This window comes from Syngnathus scovelli, chromosome 3 (assembly GCF_024217435.2).
Source record: "Syngnathus scovelli strain Florida chromosome 3, RoL_Ssco_1.2, whole genome shotgun sequence".
Lineage (NCBI taxonomy): Eukaryota > Metazoa > Chordata > Actinopteri > Syngnathiformes > Syngnathidae > Syngnathus > Syngnathus scovelli.
Genome location: NC_090849.1, coordinates 19,384,649 through 19,408,378, shown reverse-complemented (window position 1 = coordinate 19,408,378; position 23,730 = coordinate 19,384,649). Strand labels below are relative to the sequence as shown.

Sequence of the window (23,730 nt, the reverse complement as noted above, 5' to 3'; positions counted from 1 at the left end):
TTATTGACTAATACATTACTGCAATAATATTCAGTTTAGTAAATATGACCAAAGTCACAATTTGTTACAGTAGCAATGATGATAATCAGCTGGCACAAAACAAACTGCCACTTAGCATTTATCATCAAGTTGCCATTATTTGCCTCTCGATTGCTGCAGTGAATAATTTTTGACAACACTTGAATACGTATTTTTTAATCACTGTTTTGCCTCACGTGTATGTGGCCCAAAACAAAGAATTAGTAAATAATATAATACAGGAGGACACTCGACAACTACTTCATTAGCATTATAGCATTAATGGCCACACACAGGCTTGATTATTTCACAATTTGTTGACTCAAAATATCGCTTAAACAGTCCCTGTCAGAAAAAATAAAGATCTCAAAAACGTCACAAGACAAAAAAAAAAAATAATTCAAGAACAAATGAGAAACAACGTTGAGTGAAGTCCATCAATCTGGAAAAAATTATAAATCCATTTCCAAGGCTTTGGGAAACATGGCTATTATTCACAAATGGGAGAAAATTGGGAACAGGGGTGAAACTACCCAGGAGGGGGCAGCCAACCAAAATTACTCCAAGACTGCAACAACAACCCATCCAGAGGTCAAAGAAAAAAAATAGATTGTCACCCAAAAGCATTGAATCATCTTTGAATAGACAAATACCTCGACTGTATTTTTCCCTTCTCACATGGAAAAGGCCTTTTTTTTGTCTTCTTGGGCGTCTATGTTAATTTGAATGTGTGAGCGGTGTGTTTTCCCTCTTCGGCTCATACATATTTATGAGAGAACACGATCAAAACATTTTCTGCTGAAGGTTAATAGGTCAAACGTGTTGATCAAAATCCCGTTGTAGCACACACACTTCTCATTAGAGACATTTAAAGAGAATTGCTTGATACACACACTCTGATCTTCCCCTTGGCCCTCCCTAGTGTATACTTTCATTTTACCTTTACACAGACGCACACACACACACACACACACACACTGCTCCTGTGGGCTCGCCAGTGTGCTGAATGTAGATCGCCCTCTTTGAAGTGAACAAGAATGTGTGTGCGCGTGCATGTGTGCACTCACTTGCCGACACGTGCACGTCCAGTCCAGTTGTTCCATCGCATTGATTTAATCAGATCAGGTGTTAAATAATGAATGGCGGAATATGTATCGTGATGTGACCCCCAGATGTTCTTTTTAACCTCGACTGCTGAAGAATAAAATCCCACCCCCCCTCTCTCCAAGCACATAACTGGGTGTAGCGGATGGCCTGGTTGCAGATGCTTTAAATATTCTTTCTTTGCTTTGCTTTAGGTGCGTGGAAATCATCGCCAAGGAGGGGAGGAGCCTGAAGGAGCTCTATCTGGTCTCCTGTAAAATCACAGACCACGGTAGGCTACTTTCCCCTCGCCGTCCCTTTGCTGCCGCCGGCCTCCGACATCATTATCGTAACCGTTATTACCCGCCGACACCGCGCGATCCGGGGTTCATTTTTACTTTTACAGCTTGGCCCACGTGAGGCTCGCAAACAGTAAAATTATGATTGAAAAGTTTTATGCAGGACGGTGTCGGATCTCCTCTGTGGTCCCCTCCTACTTGCTTCCCACTGCAGTTGCAGCATGAAACTTTTAAGTGCAGTTTTGGAAATCGGCATCGCCGAGGCACCTTTTTCATGAAGTACATTAGCAGTTTGGTATTGTGGGAACTGGAATCAATCCAAATTTGTTTGTCCTTGAACACATTTTTTTTCGAGGGGTCATATTTATATACCCCCCCTCCTCCTTTCACTCAGCCATTTTGCATTCCCATAGTAGCAAACAGCTAAATAAATGGTGTAGTTTCTCAGATATGTATAAATTTGTTAGTATCCCCACCATTATTTCAGTGGCATAAATTAATTTCAAAATTATATTATAATCATTTTTGGTTAGCTTAGTGACGCTTGGCTTTGTTCATTCTAGTTTCCTTTCTAACCAAAACAAAAACACAACTTTGCTGATATTTATAGACACACTTTATTACTGTCTGGAACTGAAAATAGAAGAAAAATATGGAGTCGATGCGTATCTTTTGCAGCGATAACAGCTTCTACTTATCTGGGAAGACTTTCAACCAGATGTTGGAGTGCGTCCGTGGGAACGTGTATGTGGGAATTGTTGTCCATTCGCAAGCTCCTTCCGAGTCGCACTTTCTGTTTTAATTCAAACCATGACTAAACACATCCAGCATGACTTTATAGCGCTTGCTTTGTCATGACTGAGCAGTGAGGGGGCTTCCTGCGATACACGATAGCAAGGCGACACGGGGGATGGTGTGCAGCAATAGTAGGAATATCGTCTTCCGGGTTTTGCTTGTTGTGTCCTCCATGTAGCCACAGGGTGGCGACCCGTGTGATTACTCGACAACACGGTGACTCACGTGAGTTACCGTGGCAATAATCACCTTGGCCTCCCTGAACCTGAACCTCCAACAGCGTGGGCGTGCGTCCTGTGTGGGTTGACGAATGACTCCCACATCCTTAAAGTACATTGAAGCTGCAGCAGCTTGCGCAGCCAGCCGCCCTTTTCCTTTTCGCTCTCCATCTCTAATCCTTTCGAACAAGATGAATTGATGATATCTGATCTTCTTCCTTGGCTAATGACCCCTTTGGCCCTAGCAAGCGTGGCCTTGTTGTTTTTTTTTGCATGTCCATCCACAGTCGCAAAGCTTGCTGCTGTAGGCGCTGCGAAAATGATTGGTGGGTTTCCTGCTTCACTCGCTGATAAATTGAATAACAGAAATGAGATTTTACATCTGCCAAGCTGCTCCCTGCTTGTTTGCTGCTCCCTACTTTTTTTTCCCAGCTCATCTCCTGTGCTAATTATTTTTATTAATGGCCTCTCTGAGTGCATTTGAGATGTCCGCAAGCTTCTTACATTTGCTTTGTAGCCTTTTCCAAGCGTCGACTTCCTGTGTCAGTTGATCGCAGGCTGGAGAGAAACGTGGAGACATTGTTAGATGACGCCAGCAGAAAGCTACGAAACATGTAATCTTAGCCCGGCTGCAGATGGTTCTTAGCGATTATTTTGCAAGGAATAAATGGAAAAGTCAAGACAGAGCCTTTTTGGGAGGTAATGATCTTGCTGAAAGCCCTATTAGTGGCATGAAAACAGCCTTCTTCCATGCTGGCTCCCATTCGTCAAAAACATGCAAAACAATTAGCATGAACGTGACTTTATGTTGCAATCTGGGCAGTCTTGTTAAACACGTGCATTCTGGGTTTGACTTCTTCTGAAATCTAACCTCTAATTTCTTTGTCATTGTCGTTCTTTCAAAAAAAAAAAGAGTGCTACTCAAGTTTCCACATGTGTTTTTGGGCTCATATTTTCTGGAATCATTTGAATACACACTCGACCCCCATCGGCAAGTTTTTCCTTCAGTCATGCATGTGGTCTTTTAGTTCTGAGCACTTTATCGTGATGACTTCCCGTTTCTCTCTGTGCCAGCTTTTACTTTGTAGAAAACAGTCAAGTGCGTGTGACAGACATATTTTCTCATCACTCCCTGGGGCAGTTATTATTGAGCCCTAATGAGAGCTGCCTAGCAACAAGTGACCAAATGAGGAAAAATAATAATAAACTAGAATTTGTCTTTATTCTACTTTGAGTTAAAATGTTAGAAAGAGTTGCAGAACCAGACAATGATTTGGATACTAAAAAAAAAAGAAGCTTTTATTTGTAGGGTTCATAACATTGGTCAACCTTTGTCTTTTGATTGTGTAATAATAATGCGTATACATAAATAGGTTATTGTATGCCTTTTAAGTTTTTATTTTTTTACTTATCTTGCCTATTGTTATTATTTTCCACACACACCTTAATTTGCATTTGAAATAAAAGCACCACATCACCGATCCTGATGAGGAAACCTGCTGGGCCGCTCTCTCTTTCAGCGCTAATCATACCTCAGCAAGTGAGATCCCGGCACAAGCCGAGACCCGCTGTGTCATCTGGAACCACTACAGTATTACACTCAATTGTTTGCATGACTAACATTCATGCGCATCCACGTGCGTGCGCTATGTATTCGTCTCAGCGCACTCATCTTATCCACAGTTGCCCACCTGCTTTATGCGAGGGGGGTACAAAAAGAGCGACCTCGCCACCTCTGTTCTTTACATATGGTAATTCCTTTTCACCCGCATGGCTGCCGACAACCTCTTAGCTTGTCAGTCGCGGCCTCTCATGTACATCTGTGCGAATGCAAGATGGAGTGAAGCACCTGTGGGAGAAGCCATGAATGAGAGAAAAGAAACCTGCGAGGCTCTTGGAAAAGTGGGAATAATTACATTGCGCTCGCAGAGAGCTGTAACACAAAGTCCCTTATAAATCCTTTTTCATTTCTCGTATTGACACGGTGACGCGACCACCATCTGGAGACTTTCTAATTGTAGGATTGACCTTTCAATCTATAATGTCTCTTGGTTGTATAAAAGTGAGTTACCATACATTATATTTGTCAAATTGCTATGTTTTGTATTTTTGATTGAACCTCTTATGCCACCTCAAAAATGCCTATCAAAATAAGGTTATTTTCCAAAGCTGGTTCTCGGGTTTGTTTTCGATCGAGGTTCTGAACGCGCGGCGACAGACGTAACCCACATTTGTCCGTGAATTGGAAAATGGCGCCGTCTCGGACTAACCTGCCATCTTGGGCCGCATGACTACATCTTCTTAATTGCTGTGTCAACTAGATTTTTGCACGCTGGTTATGACCGCAAATCCACATATGTTGCTTCTGTCAGAAATCAGTGCTCCTTGTAATTACCACCTGTCTGTGACAAACCCAAAATGGGTCCGCAACCCCCTTGTGTGAGTTGAGAATGCCCTTCCCAGTTTTTACTGTAAAGCATTTTGACATCATATTCACTTGCATCTCTCCAATATGCAGCCTAAGAACCAAATTACCACTTCAGGTGAAATTTACAGTGGATCTGTTTTGTTTTTTTGTGTTGATGATCACGCTTTGTCTCTCTCTCCGTCTTTCATCACGCGCTTTCATCAGAGGCGGTTTCTTCTAAATGGCCCGAACAATGATGGATGACATTCTTAGCCACGCCTCTTTGGTCAGGAAAGCTCAAAAATGAAATATTGTTCTGTATGCATGTGTCATACAGTATGTGTGTTACTTATTATGGCTCGAGGCTAAGCTAATGTATTGTTTGATTGATTGAACGACACAAAAAGTCAATACCTGGGTATTTTCGTGTTTTGTCTTCCTTGCTTGGATGGCCTGAGAAGTTGATGAGAAAACAAAAGCGCTGATCCACTGCCATGCTTTAATTTAAATACGTTGTTAATGTAAATGTAGCATTTTAGATTCAATGTTTTCTGCAGGTGTTTTTTTTGTTTTTGTTTGGCATGCGGTTATCATAGAGTATGTGAGGACGCGTAATGAAAATGTTGATTTAAGGACGTGATGCTTACAGTATTTCCTCAACGGTGTGCTTAAAACACTGCGGCCGTCTCTCTTTGAGCTTTTACGTCCTGTCAAGTTTCACCGTTGTTTTCCTTCCGTCTCATTTGTTTACAATGCAGTTGTTCGCCGGCGTGCAATGAAAGTGCCGTGAAACATCTTGTGATGTAAACTCGGATAGCATAATGGCTTGTTTGCCCTGCTTTCGTGCGGGCTTTCAGTTGGTAAATAATGTAACTCTCAAAAGCAGTCGATTAAAATGTGGGCGAGCGGCGCGGCAGATTTATGCTGTCTTCTAAGGGGAACGGGTCAATAGACAATCTGTGTCTGTATCACTGCTGCAGGGGTAGTTGCGTGTGTAATTGCGTGTGTTCTGGATAAAAAAAAAAAAAAAAGAAAAGAACTTTCTTGGCTTCTCACTAATGTTTTGGTGGCTCCATCAATTTTAATGACCTTTAGTATCTATAGAGACAGACTGGAATTTTTTTTTTGTATAGTTTATATGCAGGAAATAATTTATGCATAATTTAAGATGCTAGAGACTTTGACATAGATTTTTTTTTATAATCTTGGATATAATCTTGCCTTTAGCTTAAGTTTCTGCAACTCTATTGGAAAACCGAATGACCATTAATCAGAACCTCCTGTTTGTCAAAATGCAAAGTTTATTAAGGCATCGAGTGGCTGACCCGTGAGGATGCCGGTGCTCGGGAACCCTAGAAAGCTGGAGTTTGAATAACCGCAGGGTAAAAAACATTTAGCGACATGACCCCTGCTCAAGGGTATAATAAGTCCGCTTCCATAGGCTGGGTTTATATATTTCCCATTTCCTTACATCAATGTGCAGCTATTTGCGCATGGGCGAGCGGTGCGAAGAAGAGGTGGAAATTGAATTAGTTTCCATATATTGTCCTCCCCGCTTCTCACTCCACCTTAAGCTTTCGCAGCTCTATCTGTTTGTCTCATGGAGGGGCGGGAAGGGGATGAGGATGGGCCGTGTGGGTTCCAGGCTTGCCAAAGCTGTTACCATTTTACCATTCATATGTTTAGCACCGTTCCGTTCAATCCTACGCATGAGAGTCTCCATGCATGTGATGTAAACAATGGCCGTAAGGGCCTTCCTAACCATGGGCCCCCACGTGCGTTGGCCAGGGCTTGCATGATATAGCAGCTCAATTTGTTCTCCCCACGCTGTCTTCTGGCTCACTCCCTCACTTCCTGTCAGCTTCTAATAACGCTGAGCTGTAAAAATCTGCCCGTGGGACTCAATAACACAAAGTGTCCCTGTTATTGTTTCTCATAAGGTTTTTTATTTTTTTGCTTTTGTTAGGGAAGTGAAGTAGAGGTTGTTTTTGTTAGTAGTTGTTTTTTTTTTTGTCCCCATCCCCTGATTAGCTCCTGCGACCTCGCATGCTCGCTTCGCCTCCAGGCAGGTGTAAAAGTGTCGTAATGACTTTGCGGTTTTGTCGTCTTTCTGTGGTGATCTCCTTTTTGTTTCCTAGCGTCTTCTTACCTCGCCATCTCACTCTCTCGTCTCTCGCCTCCTCCTTTCTCGCAGGTGCGAATGGAGCTGTCCTCCAGGTTACGAGAGCGTTGATGTGTGTTGGTGGCCACATTTAGGAGTGTTTAATAGTTAAAGCACCCCGTTGCCTGTTCTATATTTACCTCTGATAATGTTTTACTGAATCCTTTGGAGAGAAAGTTACTTTTTTGTCTGTCTGTCTGCCATTATATGACGCACTAGTTGCAAAGTTTGTCCCACTGTTACCTGAAAGAATCCCAGCCCAAGTATATATAGCTTACCGTATTTTCCGCACTATAAAGCGCACTGGATTATAAGGCGCACCTTCAATGAATGGCCCATTTTAAAACTTTGTCCATATGTAAGGCGCACCGGATTACAAGGCGCACTGTTGGCTTTTGAGAAAATTTAGGTGCGCCTTATAGTGCAGAAAAATACGGTACTATATCAAAGTAAACTATTAGATTTTCAGTTTACGGTCCTAAATATGTTACTTTAAAGTTGTTTGGTTTCTATGTTAAAGCCCAGCCTACAAACTTAGCAGAAGGTCACTCTCGGCTTGATTTTTCTGCATGTGTAGAAATTTGTGAGATAATACTGTTGCTAATCCCTCACAAGGTCAGCACTTGTATTGGGTGATTATCCCCCACTGTTTATTCATAATTCCCGCTGATGCCATTTCCTCCTGCTGCCTCTGACCATTGACCTGTCATTTACCGTCTATTGTTGCCTTGTTTTGGGTCCACCTTGGAGGCCGCTGTCCACGCCAGCATCCTCCTCTTTATCTCAGTGGGATTGTCCCTGCTTACAGAAAGCTTATTGAGGGATTTAAATGCAAAGCGTATATCTACTTAAAGGCCATTTTTTGCCTGTTGTGCTCTAATCTCATCTTTCATCATCTCTTCTTGCGCTCTTGTCGTCACCTTGTGGAAAGTCGCTTTTCGACTCTCTCCTACCCACATTGTGTACAGCTTCCCGCTGTTCGTATGACAGCGGAGCTTTAAATCATTCAGGTGACTTGGCAGTGGCAATAATGTGCAGCACATCAGCGCTGTTTGAATATCTTAGCGCGTGACTCTTAAACGCGTTGCCGTTGTAGCAGCAGCAGCTCTGGCAAATAGCCTCAGAGTCAAACAGCGAGCCGCTCATCATTTGATCAGGCGCATTCACGGAGGCCCCCCCCCCCCCGACTTGTGTTTGTCTATGTACACGATTGTATGATAAAAGGCTTTTGGAAATTGCTCCTCTTTAAACATAACGCGCAGCGGGGGGTCGTACTCGTGATTTAGTGAAAGACTACGTGTGCTTGACTGGCAGCAAGGTTGTCGCTTCCACCTTGAAGCTGAAATCATTCTTCCGCCAATTTTTTTTTTTTTCCACAGCAGTGACCTTGTTAGTTTGAGATTCACGTGGCCACTTAAATTTTATAACTCAATATTTTTGCGACTCATTTGCCAACTCATATCAAATCAGTTCTTATTTTGGCAGTCATTTTAGTTCTCACCTTTTGTGTGGAAAATGCATCTTTTATTTATTTCAGTTGTGCTCCACGAAAACAAATGAAACAGAAGGAAAGGTTTGAGTCTTGTTTTAGTTTTTTGACTAATACACAGCATCTCAAATGTCAAGTTCAACACATAATTTTGACACTATACTACTGTATTTATAAAATAAAATAGGTTTTATTATCAAACAAACCAAACAAAAACATGTTCATGGCTTGCACCCACCCTGTACTTAAGTTTTTTTTTCTTGCTGAGCAATCGCCAAAATTATCCCACTACATTAAGTTTGCAACGTGATAAATCCTGTTGAGGCAAATTTAATTAATATTGTTCCTGAAAATAAATTAAGTGGTCTAAAAGGACTGCGGGGCTTCAGTGCTTGTTGACTGCTCCTTAATTACTGTACTGTAAGTGTTCAATTTACTAGTTAGCTATAGTAAGATGTTTTTAATTCCTCTCTGACATTCAAATTCATTTTGATTTAATATACTGAATAATTTGTAAAGGTCAGTACTATTGATTCCTCAAGGATATTTTCCAAATGATGTAATTTCATTAAATCTCCCTGTTAAAAGGTTTTACTTCACTCCTCTTGTCTCACTTGTCCCGCCATCTTGCTGGAGGTACTCGCCTGGTTTCACCTTTACATATTCTAATCTTTCTCGGCACTCTCCTGCTGTCCTCCCTCCTTGTGTTATCAGTGTGTCCTGTAAAGCTTCATTTACAGAGCAGCCCTAATCAGATGTGTACCAGTGGAGGGCAGTTTGTGAGAGCAGCATGCAGCCTGATAGATAGGACGGCTTATCAGAAGGGGTGCGCGTCTTAAGCTCTCAATTATATGCCTGACGCCCAAACGCACGGCGGAGGCGCATGCATGCATGGTTTCATGCACTTTCTGTGGCTTATGAAGAAGGTTTCTGTTATTCTTGTCAATGTGTATCTGTCTTTCGCAACTCAATCAAGCTTGACCCCCAGTGTTTTTAATTCGAGACCTAACCCTAAGCCTGCTAATGTACAATTTAAGCTTTCCTTTAGTTCTAATGCAGCGTATGTGATTCTGCCCTCGCCGAGAGTGCTCTGATCTGTTGAATGACACCCAAAGGACACAAAAAGAATTAGACGACAATAAATACACGATTTGTTTTTAAAACATCGTTAATGCTAAAGTCAATATAAAATCCTTTTGACGTTAACAGGAAATTAACATTGATTTGGGGAGTGATATTCTTTAAAATAAATAATTACACTTAAAATGCTGTCGGAACAGACAATTTTTATTCAGCTATTCATCTAAAGAATTTCACGTAAGACTCCATGTATAGCTGAATAGACGTTAGTGACAGCTAACTGTTTAAATTTTTTCTCCTGTCAATACAACACGATCATCATGTAAGATTTGAAAAACCTAAATATACTATATATGTTTTTAACCAAAAACCTTCTGATAGGCATAACCTAACGTGAACTATTGTATATTGCAAAACCTAGCAAAACAACAATAGGTTCAGCCTTATCATAGCTACAGCTGTCATGCCATAACAAGAAACCTCAGCAAAATCAGTCCGACTTGTAAATATGTGCAAGCGCTGGCGGGGCAGTACAACTGACAAGGCTGAGATGTGTGTTTTAAATGAATTTCCACATTCTAAGATGTTGACAAGCTTAAGGTGCTTTGATTGTTCCGCTAGAAAGGTTCCAGAAGGTCAAACTGTATAACCAAATTAACGTGTCTGTTACAACCACTCCATCAAATGATTCATCTTTTGATGCTTTGTCATACAAAGAAAATACTCAACCTTGGCAGAAGTTGCCATCAACTAATCCTTGTAATAGTATTTCAATAATTTCTCTCTGATTGGAACTTTATAAGGTTTCGAGTATTTGAATGTTTTAGCTAATAACCCAGAAGTTGCCTGAGGATGTGTTTCAAGTACTGGATCAGAGGCAGCGGGAATTGTCCTTGAGCACTTGTGGATAGTTAATTGAGACGACACAACAAATGTCCTGAATATTCAGTCCATTAACATTTCACCTGCTATATTGAATGTTAGCATCATCTGCAGGTGTCTGCTAGAATACAAAAAGAAAGGAGCTTTCTATTCTATTCTCCTTATAAGGCCATTTAGAATTTGTAGAAGCGAGATGCAAGGTTTAAATCAAATGAAGCATGAAAAGGTGAGCTCGGATAGCAAAAACAACGAGTTGCTACACAGTTCACAGATGATTCAAATTTTGAATTTCAGCCAAACGGCTGCTGACTGTCGGCCGCAAATGAAAAGTTTTCGCAGACGCCAGTGCACTACGTTACAGTTTGGCCATGGAGTGCCGTGTATGAGGAACACAGCTTGACCTTGCTTTTCCGCACTGCCGTTACTGAAGTCTCCAGTGCTGACAGCCATATGATATTTCTTGCCACTTAAAATACGGCTACGTCTTGACCTGTAAAATCTGACCGCACCTTTAAATCATTTTACTGCCCATAAGAAAGCTTCTTACAACCGGGGGAAGGTTGTGTCTCAAAGCCTCAAGGGGATGTGACCAGTCCTTGCTTAAGTAATCATCAGCATCATCATTACCAATATTTTCTGACCTTTATGAAATGATGAAATACCATTATGAAATAGGGGATGTGAGACCTTATTTTTTATTTTAATTGGACTAATGCCATAATGGCCATCTCAGCTCTGCCCGCTTAAGTTTAGCCTGGTTAAACGCATCAGTCTGAACAAGACAACAATGCTTTAAATAGGCGACTGAGGCTAGCAAGTGCGCTACAGAGTGTTAGCGTGTGTTTATTTTTATCATTTCTGGTAGCGCTATAATCAGTTTGTGTAACTTGTAGCTTATCTGCGTGAAACTAATTGTGCATAGCTGTTGGGTTCATCTGTTAACTCTTGTTTCCCATAGTGTGAAACCAAGCCTTGTGCCTTTTAGGTCCAAGGAAAAACAAACTGTCAACACATCAGATTTGATCTAAACCGACTGGCCGAAACGTATTCACAGAAATCAATATCAATATGATCTTTGTGCTCACGTGCCACGTGTGTCATTTTGTGTTTGCATTTTGAAAATAATGTCAGACTGCTTTGCTAAAAAGGTTGTGTTGGGTTTAGTTAACCTTCCCAGTAATCTGCCGAAAAGCAGCCTCTATTACACAAAGGCTTGCTTTCAGAGCCCCCGCTTTGGCAGGAAAGCGGCTATTATAAGGTCAATGTTACCTTTATTATTTCTTATTAGTGGACGCGAGACCTCATGGGAATTTTTACATAAATACACAGTGAAATGGCAATTGGCATCCTGCCTCACGCCAAGGAGACACACCCCGGGGAGCTCGGCTCGACATTGACTCTGTGTTTTTGTGTTTATTGTTTGGACATAAGCGTAGACAAAGTCAAAAGCCAGACACTCTTCCACCTCCGACATCGGATTTTTGGCGCTCGATTTCTCATCTGTGACTGCATGTGTGCATTTTTCTTGTCGCAAAAGGACCATGTTTGCGAGACAAGAGGGCCCCGGGATTGATTCGAGTGCCTCTCCATTCTCTACGACTGCGTTGCGCCGTGGGTCGTCCACAAAGGGGCCTCCGCCATAATGCGGATCCTGTGCGGCATTTTGTAAACACCTCCTCCTGTCTTCTGAGCACAATAAAAGATGCCTAAGTGGCCTTGGCTCCTGGCGAGCAATCAATGCCGACATAACCTGCATATGCACAAATATACAATCACTCCCCGGCTTTCAAAGTCCTCATCCCTGCGATCGGGCATAAAGAGTTGGAATAGAGTGCCGCCGGCTTTATTGTGTATTGAAGAGAATGTGTGCGAAGTGGCTTATGGTTTTCTTCTTTATTGTTGTTGTAAACTGTAATGGACTTTTCAGCATCTTCTTTATTTGAGCTGCTACTCAACCAATTATTTAAACGAAAAAAAATAAAGGGGCCGCCGCAGAAACAACTTTTATTGTAAATCCCAGCAGATTCCACTGTTCCGGTACACACATCAATAAAGTGAAATGAATGGAAATTGATGCAGGAATATGAAATCTTCAGTAGCATATGGCGTTTACATTGACAGTCCAAGCATGAAATAGAGCTTATTCTCTTTCAAACGCACCTATCTTGGCCTCATCCGGTCGTGCTTAACACTCTCTCACTACTTACTATGCGCAGACCATAGTCCATTGCTAAGTGCAAGTGAAAAAAGCTATTAAGTCGCTGGAAGGGAGGCGTGTGTGTGTGCGTGCGTGCGTGCATACGCATTTGTCCGTGTGTGTTTATGAGAGGGAGACTGACAGGATGACAGATTGCTGCTCATTCCGAAACATGACATTCTAATCGGTGTGAATGTTAATTAAGAGACTTTATTGAAATGTTTCTGGTGGCTACAGAAATTGAAGGCTTAGTGAAATGAATGCATGCTATAGGCAGGGAGAGAGCGAGTGTGTGTGTGTGTGTGTGTCTTGAGTGGATATCAAAAGTCTACACACCCATGTTCAAATGGCAGGTTTTCCTTCTATGAGACCAACATAGATGTTTTCAAAATATGTTCCACCATTGTGAGCGACAAGTCATAATGACAAATAATGCATTATAGTAATAAAATAAACGATTGATGTAATGTGGTTGCACAAGCGTGAGTGTTTGTGTTCTAACTGGGGCTGGCTGTGTTCAGAATGAATAATTCACATTCACATTTAAATGACTGTAAATAGGAGTCAGCATGTACATTTAAAATGCCTTTGATTAACCCCACATAAACTTCAGCGTCTTTTTAAAAGGCTTCAACAATTCAATAGCTGCTCCGGATCATTAGATTTTTTTAATTTTTTTTTTTGGTCACTGCATTGGTCCCATTAGATGATTGTTCCTCCACTGATTCAGACCTTAATGGAAGCCACTTCTCATAAGGAATTATGAACTGAATTTCTTATTTGCACAACTGCTGAGGTTTAAAACTTAAGATTGTTGTCTTAACTTCACAGTCCACTTTAACTTCACCTGAGTTGGAGTTTGGAGGTGGGGTCCTGTACCTAAAGTTGTTTTTTTGAATGACAGTCCCGCTAGTTAAAAACCATAGAGTATAAAACGATTTAATTTCATGGATTGTTTAGCCCAGAAGTGTTTGAGAGGCCCTGTGTAAAAAAACAAAACCAACAACACCTTTTGCATTCTGCTGTCGTTTCTCACGTGCCAAGAAACTGTTCTGATGTGGTGTTTGAAAGGAGATTGCTTTTTTATCCACCCTTTGCCGAAGCTTTCAATACAAGGAATAAAGTGCCAGCATGCAGTGATCGCTGGAGTTGCTGCTGGTTCTTGACATTCTTTCAAATGAACCGTTAAAGCTGTTTAGCCATGTAGCGTACTTCAGAGAAATAGCCTCAAAGTGCGGTAGCGACGGCCAAAAATACTGAAAAAGTGTTTGTGTCATTTTTTCGTGGAAAACCTCGCCTTAAATTGCGAACAGCTTCAATATAAAGTGCTACATTTTGCTTGCATTTATTACACGAGTGCCAATTACTGCAGTGTTAGGAGTTGAGCGGTTTTCATAGTTTGCTTTCAATGCAAACATGTTTTTTCTGCTAATGGATAAGTTGCCAATCCTATTTTAGCTCACCAACCAGCAGGGTTCCAAAAATCAACAATGACAAACCATGGAATAAGTGATCATTACAAATCCACTTGCTCATCAGCCTTTTCAAATTTAATGAATATTGTTACAAAAGACCCCATGAAACACCCCCATTGCTTTTAGAGGTCACACTCTTTTTATCAATTGCATTAATAGGTATCCCAATAGATAATTCTCATTCCATCTCCCCAAGGGCCCTCCCATGGACAGACCCTCAGCCCGGTTGTGTATCGGCAGCCGGGTAGAGGAAGGACATGAAGAATGGTGACTGACAGACCAGGGACGGGGTGACAAACAAGCTCCATCCTCAGCGCTAGCTATTGATTTCAGCTCAGAGGTCTCCGCTTGAAATGGCAGCAGTCAGGGTCAGTCAGCAGCCCACACCGGAGCTAGTGGGGCCGTTAGCCTGGAAAGGGAGACGGGGGAGCAGACAATTTTATCATCACGGTCAGCTGCAGAGTTGAGACGCCGGTGCACTGCGCTTTTGCGATAACCAGGGCCATATTAAGCAGTAAGCAGTGCAAAGTGTTCTGTTCCGTACACAATAGAAATTGATTGTACTGTAGATGGACTTGTAGAATAACTGGTTGCGTTGTGATGTGCATACAGCCTGGTGCCTGGAAGAATGAGAATTTTCAGATGCCAATCACTTTATCCTGTAGTGTTTGCCAAAGGGTAGTGGTCGCTAGCTATAGCATTAAAACCACAGGGGCTCTCTGACTTGTCTTTTTCCAGGTGCACTATTGGGCTTGATATTCTCCATAAAGTCGTACCTTGACTTATGAGTTCCTCAATTTATGAGCCGTCATTTTGTGGATCTTTTTTTTTTTCTTTGTTTTACTACAAGTGAGCTTCACATCAATCGCAGCTCGAGTAAAAAATGGAAACTGGAGCAATAAATATGATGCGGTTGCCTGACAGGTGGGCAAGGAGAGGCTCAGTTATACCTGAACGGGAGAAAAATTTAAACACGTGCAAAATGAGAAGACTCAAGGAGTTGCTTTTAGCCAGAAGTCAAGCCCAAATCATCCAATCACCTCGCCTCCAGCTCGTGATGTCACTTGGCCACGCCTCTTAAAGACACATCCAATCCACGAATACTAAAGTAAAATTGCTGTTATTGTTCAGTGCAGTGCTTTTTTTTTCCTTCACACGTCACATAAATGTGGCGATTTTTTTGATGCCTAGATGAATGAGATTTCATTTCAATAGGAAATATAGATTTGACGTGAATACATTTTTCAATAAAGCTTTGTCACAGAATGAATCAAACTTTTGTTTCTCTAAGTCAAGGTACCTAAATAGTGTTTAGGCATGAATATTATTTAGGCAACATATTGAGATATTGTGAAAAGCATTTCTAATTGACACCACAGTAACCATAATCCCTGCAGCTTTCATTTCTTCTATTTCTATGAATCCATGGCAACTGATCAATTCAGGTTTTTCTTTGTCCTTGTGCTCCAAATGATAAACGCGGGGAGGCCGAGGGGCCCAAACAAAAAAACCCGACTCTCTATGCCAATTTGCTTGAGGTCTCTACTGGAGTCATAGCTGTCTGAAAATGCACAGTGCTGTCATGAGACTTCTTTTCTTTACCTGGCAAGATAGAGCCCATTTGGCTCACTGCGGTTGACTTGACGCCATTGGCAAAAGCCAACATTTCAAGTACCTGGTGAGCCGGGGTTTAAAGCTTGCTGAGCCAAGGTTGCTCACGTTAGCTTAGCAAGTTGCTTTGCCTTTGCTCTGCACACTGCAGTATTATACTCCGTTCTCAACTACCGTTTTCTCGTCTGCTGTCCAATAAAACGTTTCCTCTCACTGTGGCCGACAGCCACATGCCGAGAAGTAAATACCGGGGGACCCTAGTTGTCCTCCATTATTGTCTCATTCTGACTGATGCACTCATGCGTGATTTTAGCGGTTTTCCACGATACAATTTTGAAGCGGAAGTAAGCTGAGGTGAGCTGAACCGTTTTTGTGCAGTGGGAAGCAACTGCTGGGTGGACAGTTAGCTATCACAGCGGGCTGGTTTTTATTGTTCATGCAGTGCCGGCCGGGGCCAGTATTTTGGCAAGTGCACAATACGCTTCTTAGTGGTGCATATCAAAGCTAAAAATATTTTCGATGGAGATTGAATGGATTGGAATGTCTTGATGTAGAAGCCAGGCCAGTCATCTTATTCATTTTGTCAGAACTGATGCTTGGAGGAAGACTCATGTTCCTCTCATTTTTTATGAGGCCGTCCCCTCTGTTGCGCTTTAAACTCGCAGAAATGTTCTTATATAAATGCTGGCGTTCGCTCTAATGAAAGTGGCCGCTGAAATTCATCTGCAACGTATATTTGAAGCACGGATGGTAGATCTTTTTATGGAAGCTGCTTTTATTGCCTTTTGGACAATTGCCATAAGTGTGTCTTCATCATAGAGTTACAGTCCAGTGGGCTGGAGTTATGCGTCCTTGTTCAGAAGAGCGGAAGGGGTCACAATTTTATGTACTTTAATGCTAAACGAATGAAAATAAAGTGAGCTCCATACTCTGATGTACGGCGTTGTTTGTGATGCAAGTCCAATTTAATCAACATTGGCAGTAACTTATTTTAAAAGCTGACATGGATCAGCTGCTCCTTAAGCCAATTAGATAGCTACTTCCTCCGGATCACGTACAGGGCAGTCTGAGTGTGCCTTTGCTGGTACAAGAATCTGCTCGGTAAATAAATTGATCCTTGTATTAAGTAAGGTTATACATTTACCTACAGTAGTTAATTTTAGTACACCCAAAAAGAACCCTCGCAGAATGCAGCTTATTCAATGATGATCCAAGCAGAGTTATAGCAAGTCCTGTTTTCAATTATTTTCCAGATATGGCCATGGAATTTACATTAGGTCATGTTTTAATCATACGTCATTGTTGTATAAGTCATTGAATGTGTTTTACAAGTAACTGTGTTGGCCCACTGCAAATTAATAGCAAAGCTAAATGTTTCTTAATTGTATCGCTCCATTTTTAGTTCAATGCTTTTTGCTCTTTGTCATTCCACTGTGGCTTCTCACTGATACTTTTTTTAAATGATATTCACAGCCTGAGGAAATGCAAAACAGGTTTTGTATTATTCTACATTTGCCCCATTTTTTCTACAAGATTTGAGGTCTTCCGTCATTTTGTAGTATATGCATTTTGCAATATATGCATGGTGGTTTCTTTGACAAATAATCCATCTGAGAAAGAGACGCTAGAAACGACATGAAAATCGTGTACGGAATTAATCTATCCATGCTAATCATAATATTGACTGTCATTTCTCACTTGTCATATTCAAGCCACACCCCTAACTGCTACCTCTTGTCGCTTTATTTTCTGACCGTCCCTGGGTCTTGAAGCTTGTTAGAAAGGACATGCCGTATTGCACACCTATGAACACCTCATGAATCCAGATCCCTGCCAAGGTTATGTTCTTACATTATTTAACAATAATGGGAACTGACCTTCCTTAAAGGCACGATTGATGAGTCTCTCCCAGAAGGGGTCAATAAGGGTTAAATGAAGAGTTGCCTCTCTTTGAGAATATATCCTACTTCACTAATTGCACTATTACGCTTTCCCCCCTGTTCTTAGAATCCAACCTTCGCTATGATACAGAACATGGCCATTTTGCCATATGAGCTTTGTCATGGTAATGAAAGGAGTCCTTCAGATTTTTCTTTTTGTACATTTATCTTTCTGGTTTTCAATTCTGTGATCAGAAAACAGTGGCAAAGTATGTTGCTACAGCAGTGAAGTGGCTAGAAAAAAAAGAAAAGGGCGTGCCTGATTGCCTACGTGTGATTTAGTGTTTGGAAGAAATGGTTTGCAGTTTTTCTATTCTATAGAGTGCACAGTAAGAAGGAGCAAGCGGCTGATTGTAGATGGAGGTGCTTGGGAGATTTGAAATGGGCTGCCTCTATTTTATATGACGACTTGGAATGACAGGCACGGCGATCGTGCTTTTGCCATGAAGTCACCGTTTTTCGCCGAGCCAGTCCATTTTTCACGGCGACGAATTGCCCCCGACAGCCCAACGGCCAGGGCAACATTTCACGAAATGTAAAAGGTCTGGCGCAAATGAGGTCTGACCTTATCAATAGCCGGGGCCCATCCATCTAAAAGCAGACCCCCTGTCTCCTGGTGAAACACGGCGGGCGGCTTACCTCCCCCCCCTCCCCTCGCCGCTCCCTTTCACTCTTTCCCCAGCCAGCTATTCCCCACTCTGCGCTTTTCTTCCTTTTATGCTTTGGACAGTGAATTGAGCTACACCTGATTGTTTGTCTGTCCATCTATAAGCTACAATTTATCAGACTCCACTTGATTTTGACTGTTATATGTTGTGATAGATTGAAATGCATGTCGCTACTGGGGTTTGGCAGCTTTTCAAGTAGATCTATTGCGGGCGCTGTGTTATTATTTTCTCCATGATCCTATCGCGGTCATCCCTACTTTACCAAAATTGGAGGAATTCATACTTTTCCCAACATCTAATTTTTGTAACCTTTTAAATATTTCATGCATTGAAAGGGTAAGGTCCGAGCATCACTACGCATCTTGGTACCTCAATTCCTTCCTTTTTGTCCCTCATTGATAACCTTTGAAATCCTTTCATTTCATTATACTACACTTTACTTTCCCCATCATCATTCTTTCAACAATCCTCCAGGTTATATCCTGTGGGATCCAGTTTAAAAGCACATCCATCATACACACATAACAGTCTGGCGGCCCTTATACATTACGTCCATTCGTGTGACCTCACACATGTGCTGTTGCATGTAAAAATGTGCTTTGCATTTCCAGTGAATTATGTATAATTGTCAGAGAACCAAGAACAATGGAATCTGGAATTCTTCTTGATGGGCAAGGCAAAGAATAGAGTAGCTGTAGATACATTCCATATATAACTATACAAAAATAGGATAGCAACGAAAACTCAACTATATGTAACAGTTGTCACTTCACAGGTTTCTTTTATATCAAACAAATGGTTTTAGGTTATTCACCTGACATGTTTCGGCGGTTTCTTCCGCCTTCATCAGAGTGTCACAGATGTGATGGTGACGCGTCTTTATCAGCTGATCGATCGACGAAGGCGCGGCTCACCTGTCAGATTTGACAGGTGAGCCACGCCCTCCGCTGTCCATTCACCTCTCCAGAATGCTGTTCCAGGTTTGAGAGAGCATATAGGCTCCCTCATCCCTGTTGATGGTTCTCGGGCCCCGCTTGCGGATCTCGATAGCCTCCCTGATCCAACGCTGATGTTTATTTTCTTCAGTGCGGATGACTCTGGCCTTCTCCCAGTCCATGATGTGGTTTTCTCTTTTACAGTGATCGGTTATGGCTGACTTGTAGTGCTCCTGTTCTGCTTGTAGTTTTATTGCTCTTGTTTGTCTTGTTGCCGTCTCCTTCTCACACTCCTTCTTGTGTTCTATTTTTCTTGTGATGAAGTTTCTCCCTGTCTCTCCAATGTATGATTTATTGCATGATTTGCATGGAATTTCGTATATGGAATTGCATTTGTTATCCGGGTTGACTTTGTCTTTTGGGTGGACCAGTATTTGACGGAGTGTTGTATGTGGTTTAATAGGTGTGGTTATGTTGTGTTTATTCATGGCTCTTTTGATGCGTTCCGTAATTCCTCTCACATACGGCACATCTACAAGTCAGCCATAACCGATCACTGTAAAAGAGAAAACCACATCATGGACTGGGAGAAGGCCAGAGTCATCCGCACTGAAGAAAATAAACATCAGCGTTGGATCAGGGAGGCTATCGAGATCCGCAAGCGGGGCCCGAGAACCATCAACAGGGATGAGGGAGCCTATATGCTCTCTCAAACCTGGAACAGCATTCTGGAGAGGTGAATGGACAGCGGAGGGCGTGGCTCACCTGTCAAATCTGACAGGTGAGCCGCGCCTTCGTCGATCGATCAGCTGATAAAGACGCGTCACCATCACATCTGTGACACTCTGATGAAGGCGGAAGAAACCGCCGAAACATGTCAGGTGAATAACCTAAAACCATTTGTTTGATATAAAAGAAACCTGTGAAGTGATTAAATAAGGAAAAACAAAATGAACTTAGTACAATTATTATGTAACAGTTGTGATAAAGCAAACTTGAAGCTGTTCCACGCATGTGCATGTTGTCGCTATTGTTGTCAGTATGTTGCAGTACAAATGAAGAGAGTCCTTGCCAAGGCTTCAGGTGTTCCCCAGAGGAACGACAAACAACTTTCGCAGTCAGATCTGCCGCAACTAGAGGAGACACTTCGGACAAGTTAAACAGTGATAAATCTGCATGTCAGTATGATTTAAAGTGTGGCCGCCGCTTTGTGTCGACGTGTCATACGGCGGCCCCCGCAGGGCTCGCCATCCGGCGCGTGGCTTTTTAAGGAGCGAGGGATGATGAAAGTGTGAAAGGTAACTGTGACAGGCTTAACTTGTAGAGGAAATAGAACAAGGTTTGATTAATTGCAGCGGAGGTGATTGGGAAGGCAGACGCTGTGGGTGAACATGTTCCGCAATAGAAAGTGTGTGCCGAGAGGCCTTTTTTGACAAGCTCGAATTTGTGTTTGTATTGCCAAATGTAAAAGATGCTGTTACTACGACACACATTAAGTCACTTTAATAAACATGAGCAATTCAGTTCCCTCAATTCTAATGAGATGTCTCCTGTTATGTGTACTAACAATAGCACCGAAATTGTCGCTGTTGTTTTTCACCAGACAAACTCCGTGCATGTTGGACATTGTGCAGTCTTTTTCTAACTCAGTCTAAGGAAATAGCCTGTTTTGCATTTTGGAGGCGGAGGCACATGCACTGTTCTGTTTCGGCGTTGCCATCGATTACAAATAATGAGAAGTGAAAGCCATCATTGTACCTTTGCGCTAATAGAACATGTGATAGAACACCCTCAATCAAGGCTCCCCACAGCGCTCCCTATTTACAGAGTAGGACATGAAGTACAAAGCCTTTCTTCTTGTCCTTTCATAATTTGATCAATTCATGCCAGCGTAGTTGTTGTTTGACGCAACCATCAATCTGTTGCGAAAAAAATAATTCTGTCACTTGGAGAATTTAAACCAAAACATTTTGAGACCCACGCAGGAACGTTATGTTGTTTGTTTTGTAAATACTTAAAATGTCTTTGAGGCATAACAAAACTGTTGCAGCTTTTACAATCCAACTCAACCTTATGTGTACCCAAGTTGCCTAGACAGTGTATATAAATATATAGACCTACGTTTGCAGTGCAGCAAAACATCTAAATAATCCACCTCCAATCCAGTCCCATTCGCCTGCCAGTTAATGTGAGCCATTAGTGTACATGCAGGCTAATTGGCCATTAGGTTGTATTGAGCCAGAGTCCATCCAACATTGCTGACTGGTCTGGAGCACATTGCATTAAGCCTTTTTCTTTATCTAGTTCATTCGTTAGCATAAGAGACTTAGTGAGCATGCATAAGGTCATTAAACATGGAGAACTGATTTTTTTTTTTTGGGATTTTACAATACGGTTGAGGTTTTTTTTTAAGGGTCAGATCCTGTGCTGACCCAATAAATGTTTGTGGACTTTCCAGTTAGTGAAAAGCAGGTTGGCACTGATGAGCCAATTTCCCCACCATAAAAAGGATAAAGAGTGAAAGAAATAATTGAGACCAACTTTGAGACTCTTTCACTGGCTTGTCTGACTGACGCGGAGCGGATGCCAGCGCAGCCTCGTGAAGTCAAGTCGGACATGGAAGGAAAATCAGAACCAGCTGGTTATTGGCGAGGTGGATCAAACCAACATTGTTTTTTAAAGCAAGAAAGTTAGTGAAATCATTTTTTGGGTTTATCTGGGTCAACTTTGCAGCAGCAATGCATTTGCAGTGTGTTTTATGTTGGTACAACGTACCGGTCGCGTATAAATGTATTTTGTCTGACTGAAAATGTATGTAATCTTGTGCTTAGTGCCAACATAGGAAACATTTTCTCAAATATTTCCATGGTTGTGCTCCACTTGACCTCAAAACGGAATGTACCGGCACCAAAGTGGAGATTAATACCTTGATTCGGATTGGCGCTCCAATGTCAGTTTTCTTTTGAGTTTGAGTTTTTGGAAAGTGATTATGTTGTTTTATTTTTTCAATCTTGCAAACTTTCTGGGCACATGTTTGTTATAATCATGTTTTTATACTGCTGATAACAAAAAACCATTATGTGGGTGTCTAGACTTTTTCACACGCATTTTTGGTCGAGGTTTTCTTTTTCCCCAACATTGATTGCTGTTATTTCCCTTCCCGCCAAGCATGCAGTATTTTAGCTGTAGACACAAGTGCTTTCTACATCATTTATAAGAAGGCAACCTTGGCCTCTGTCCTGTTTGGCCGTATAAAATAAAGGCGCTCAATCAGTACCTCGCGCACACTCAAAGTTTGAACCCTCTCGACTCCTAACCCCAAGGCCCTTTCATATATTCCATATGGAGCGTGAGGGTTTGTTTACAGCTAATATGAGATTTTGAGGTAGAAATGATTAGTTTGCATTTATGTGAATTTTGATGGCTGTCTTTTCATGCCGGTAAAAATCAAAATATCACAACAATAATAGTTTTATTGCAGCTCTAGTCAAAGAGAAAAAAAAAAGATACTTTAGTTTTATTGTTGTAGCCAACTCATAAGTATGGGTAAAACATGATCATTTCCCCTGGCATCTTTTGCTGATAATATACTGGTCGTAATCTGGTTTTTGTGGTGAAAAAAAAAAGGATGATATAAAGAGAAAATAACGATATAGCATAGAGTTGAAGTTCGCAAAAAAAAAAATACCACACACTTTTAAAGGCACATTGTAAATAATATACCACAGAGAAAGACAATCCAAACAGTATTAACTGCAACATTTTTTTTTTTCTTTTAAATAGAGGCTTCACTGATTTTGATGTGATTGCAAATACAAACCCCATCATCTATATTTTTTTTACTAATATGGTTTTGCACAATCCAATTCAACGTTTTTATGTGTATCTTAGTAGCTGCCCACTGCTGGCAAGTTGGCAGAACAACAATGACGTGCAGGAATTGCCGTGGCTTGAGCGCTGTGTGTTGGAGCAGATGGAGTCAGTGTGAGACGTGAGCCACTTAAATCTAAACGTTGACCCGGCCCGCGAACATGAATGATGGTTTCACACCCCGACTATAAATCCTTCTCGTTTACTCCAGAGGTGCAAATGAAACCTGAATCTTCTCCAGTCTCACCCACCTCCGCCTCTGCGTTTGGCATTTCTGCTGAAATAAGACCAATAAAGTTTGGAAAAACATTTAGTAAAAGACTATTTATCACAGCCTACTCTGTATATATATGAACATTCCCCAAAGTTTTTTTTTTCTCGCTTTTGCTGCCTTGGTCCAAATTATAAAGCGTTTAGTACTGTTGCTTGTTTAAGCCCATTTAATGATGTGGAAGTTCAAAGTTTACAAATCCATAGTTACTATTTTCTTCATTTCTTTATAGTGTGCATTTGCAGTGCCTGAAAATATAACTTTTAACATAATTCAACATGTTTCCAATGCTTCAATGAGGGCACAGCACTTGGTTATATTTAAAGAAACT

General features: G+C 41.5%; 1 protein-coding gene across 1 annotated transcript in view; it reads left to right on the top strand.

Moving 5' to 3' along the window:
- Positions 1-23,730, top strand: part of fbxl17 (F-box and leucine-rich repeat protein 17) — a 147,572-nt gene that overhangs the window by 97,799 nt on the left and 26,043 nt on the right. The window contains exon 9 of the mRNA XM_049763597.2: positions 1,317-1,393. Coding sequence (XP_049619554.1) covers positions 1,317-1,393 — 77 coding nt within the window. The remainder of the gene's footprint in view (positions 1-1,316; positions 1,394-23,730) is intronic.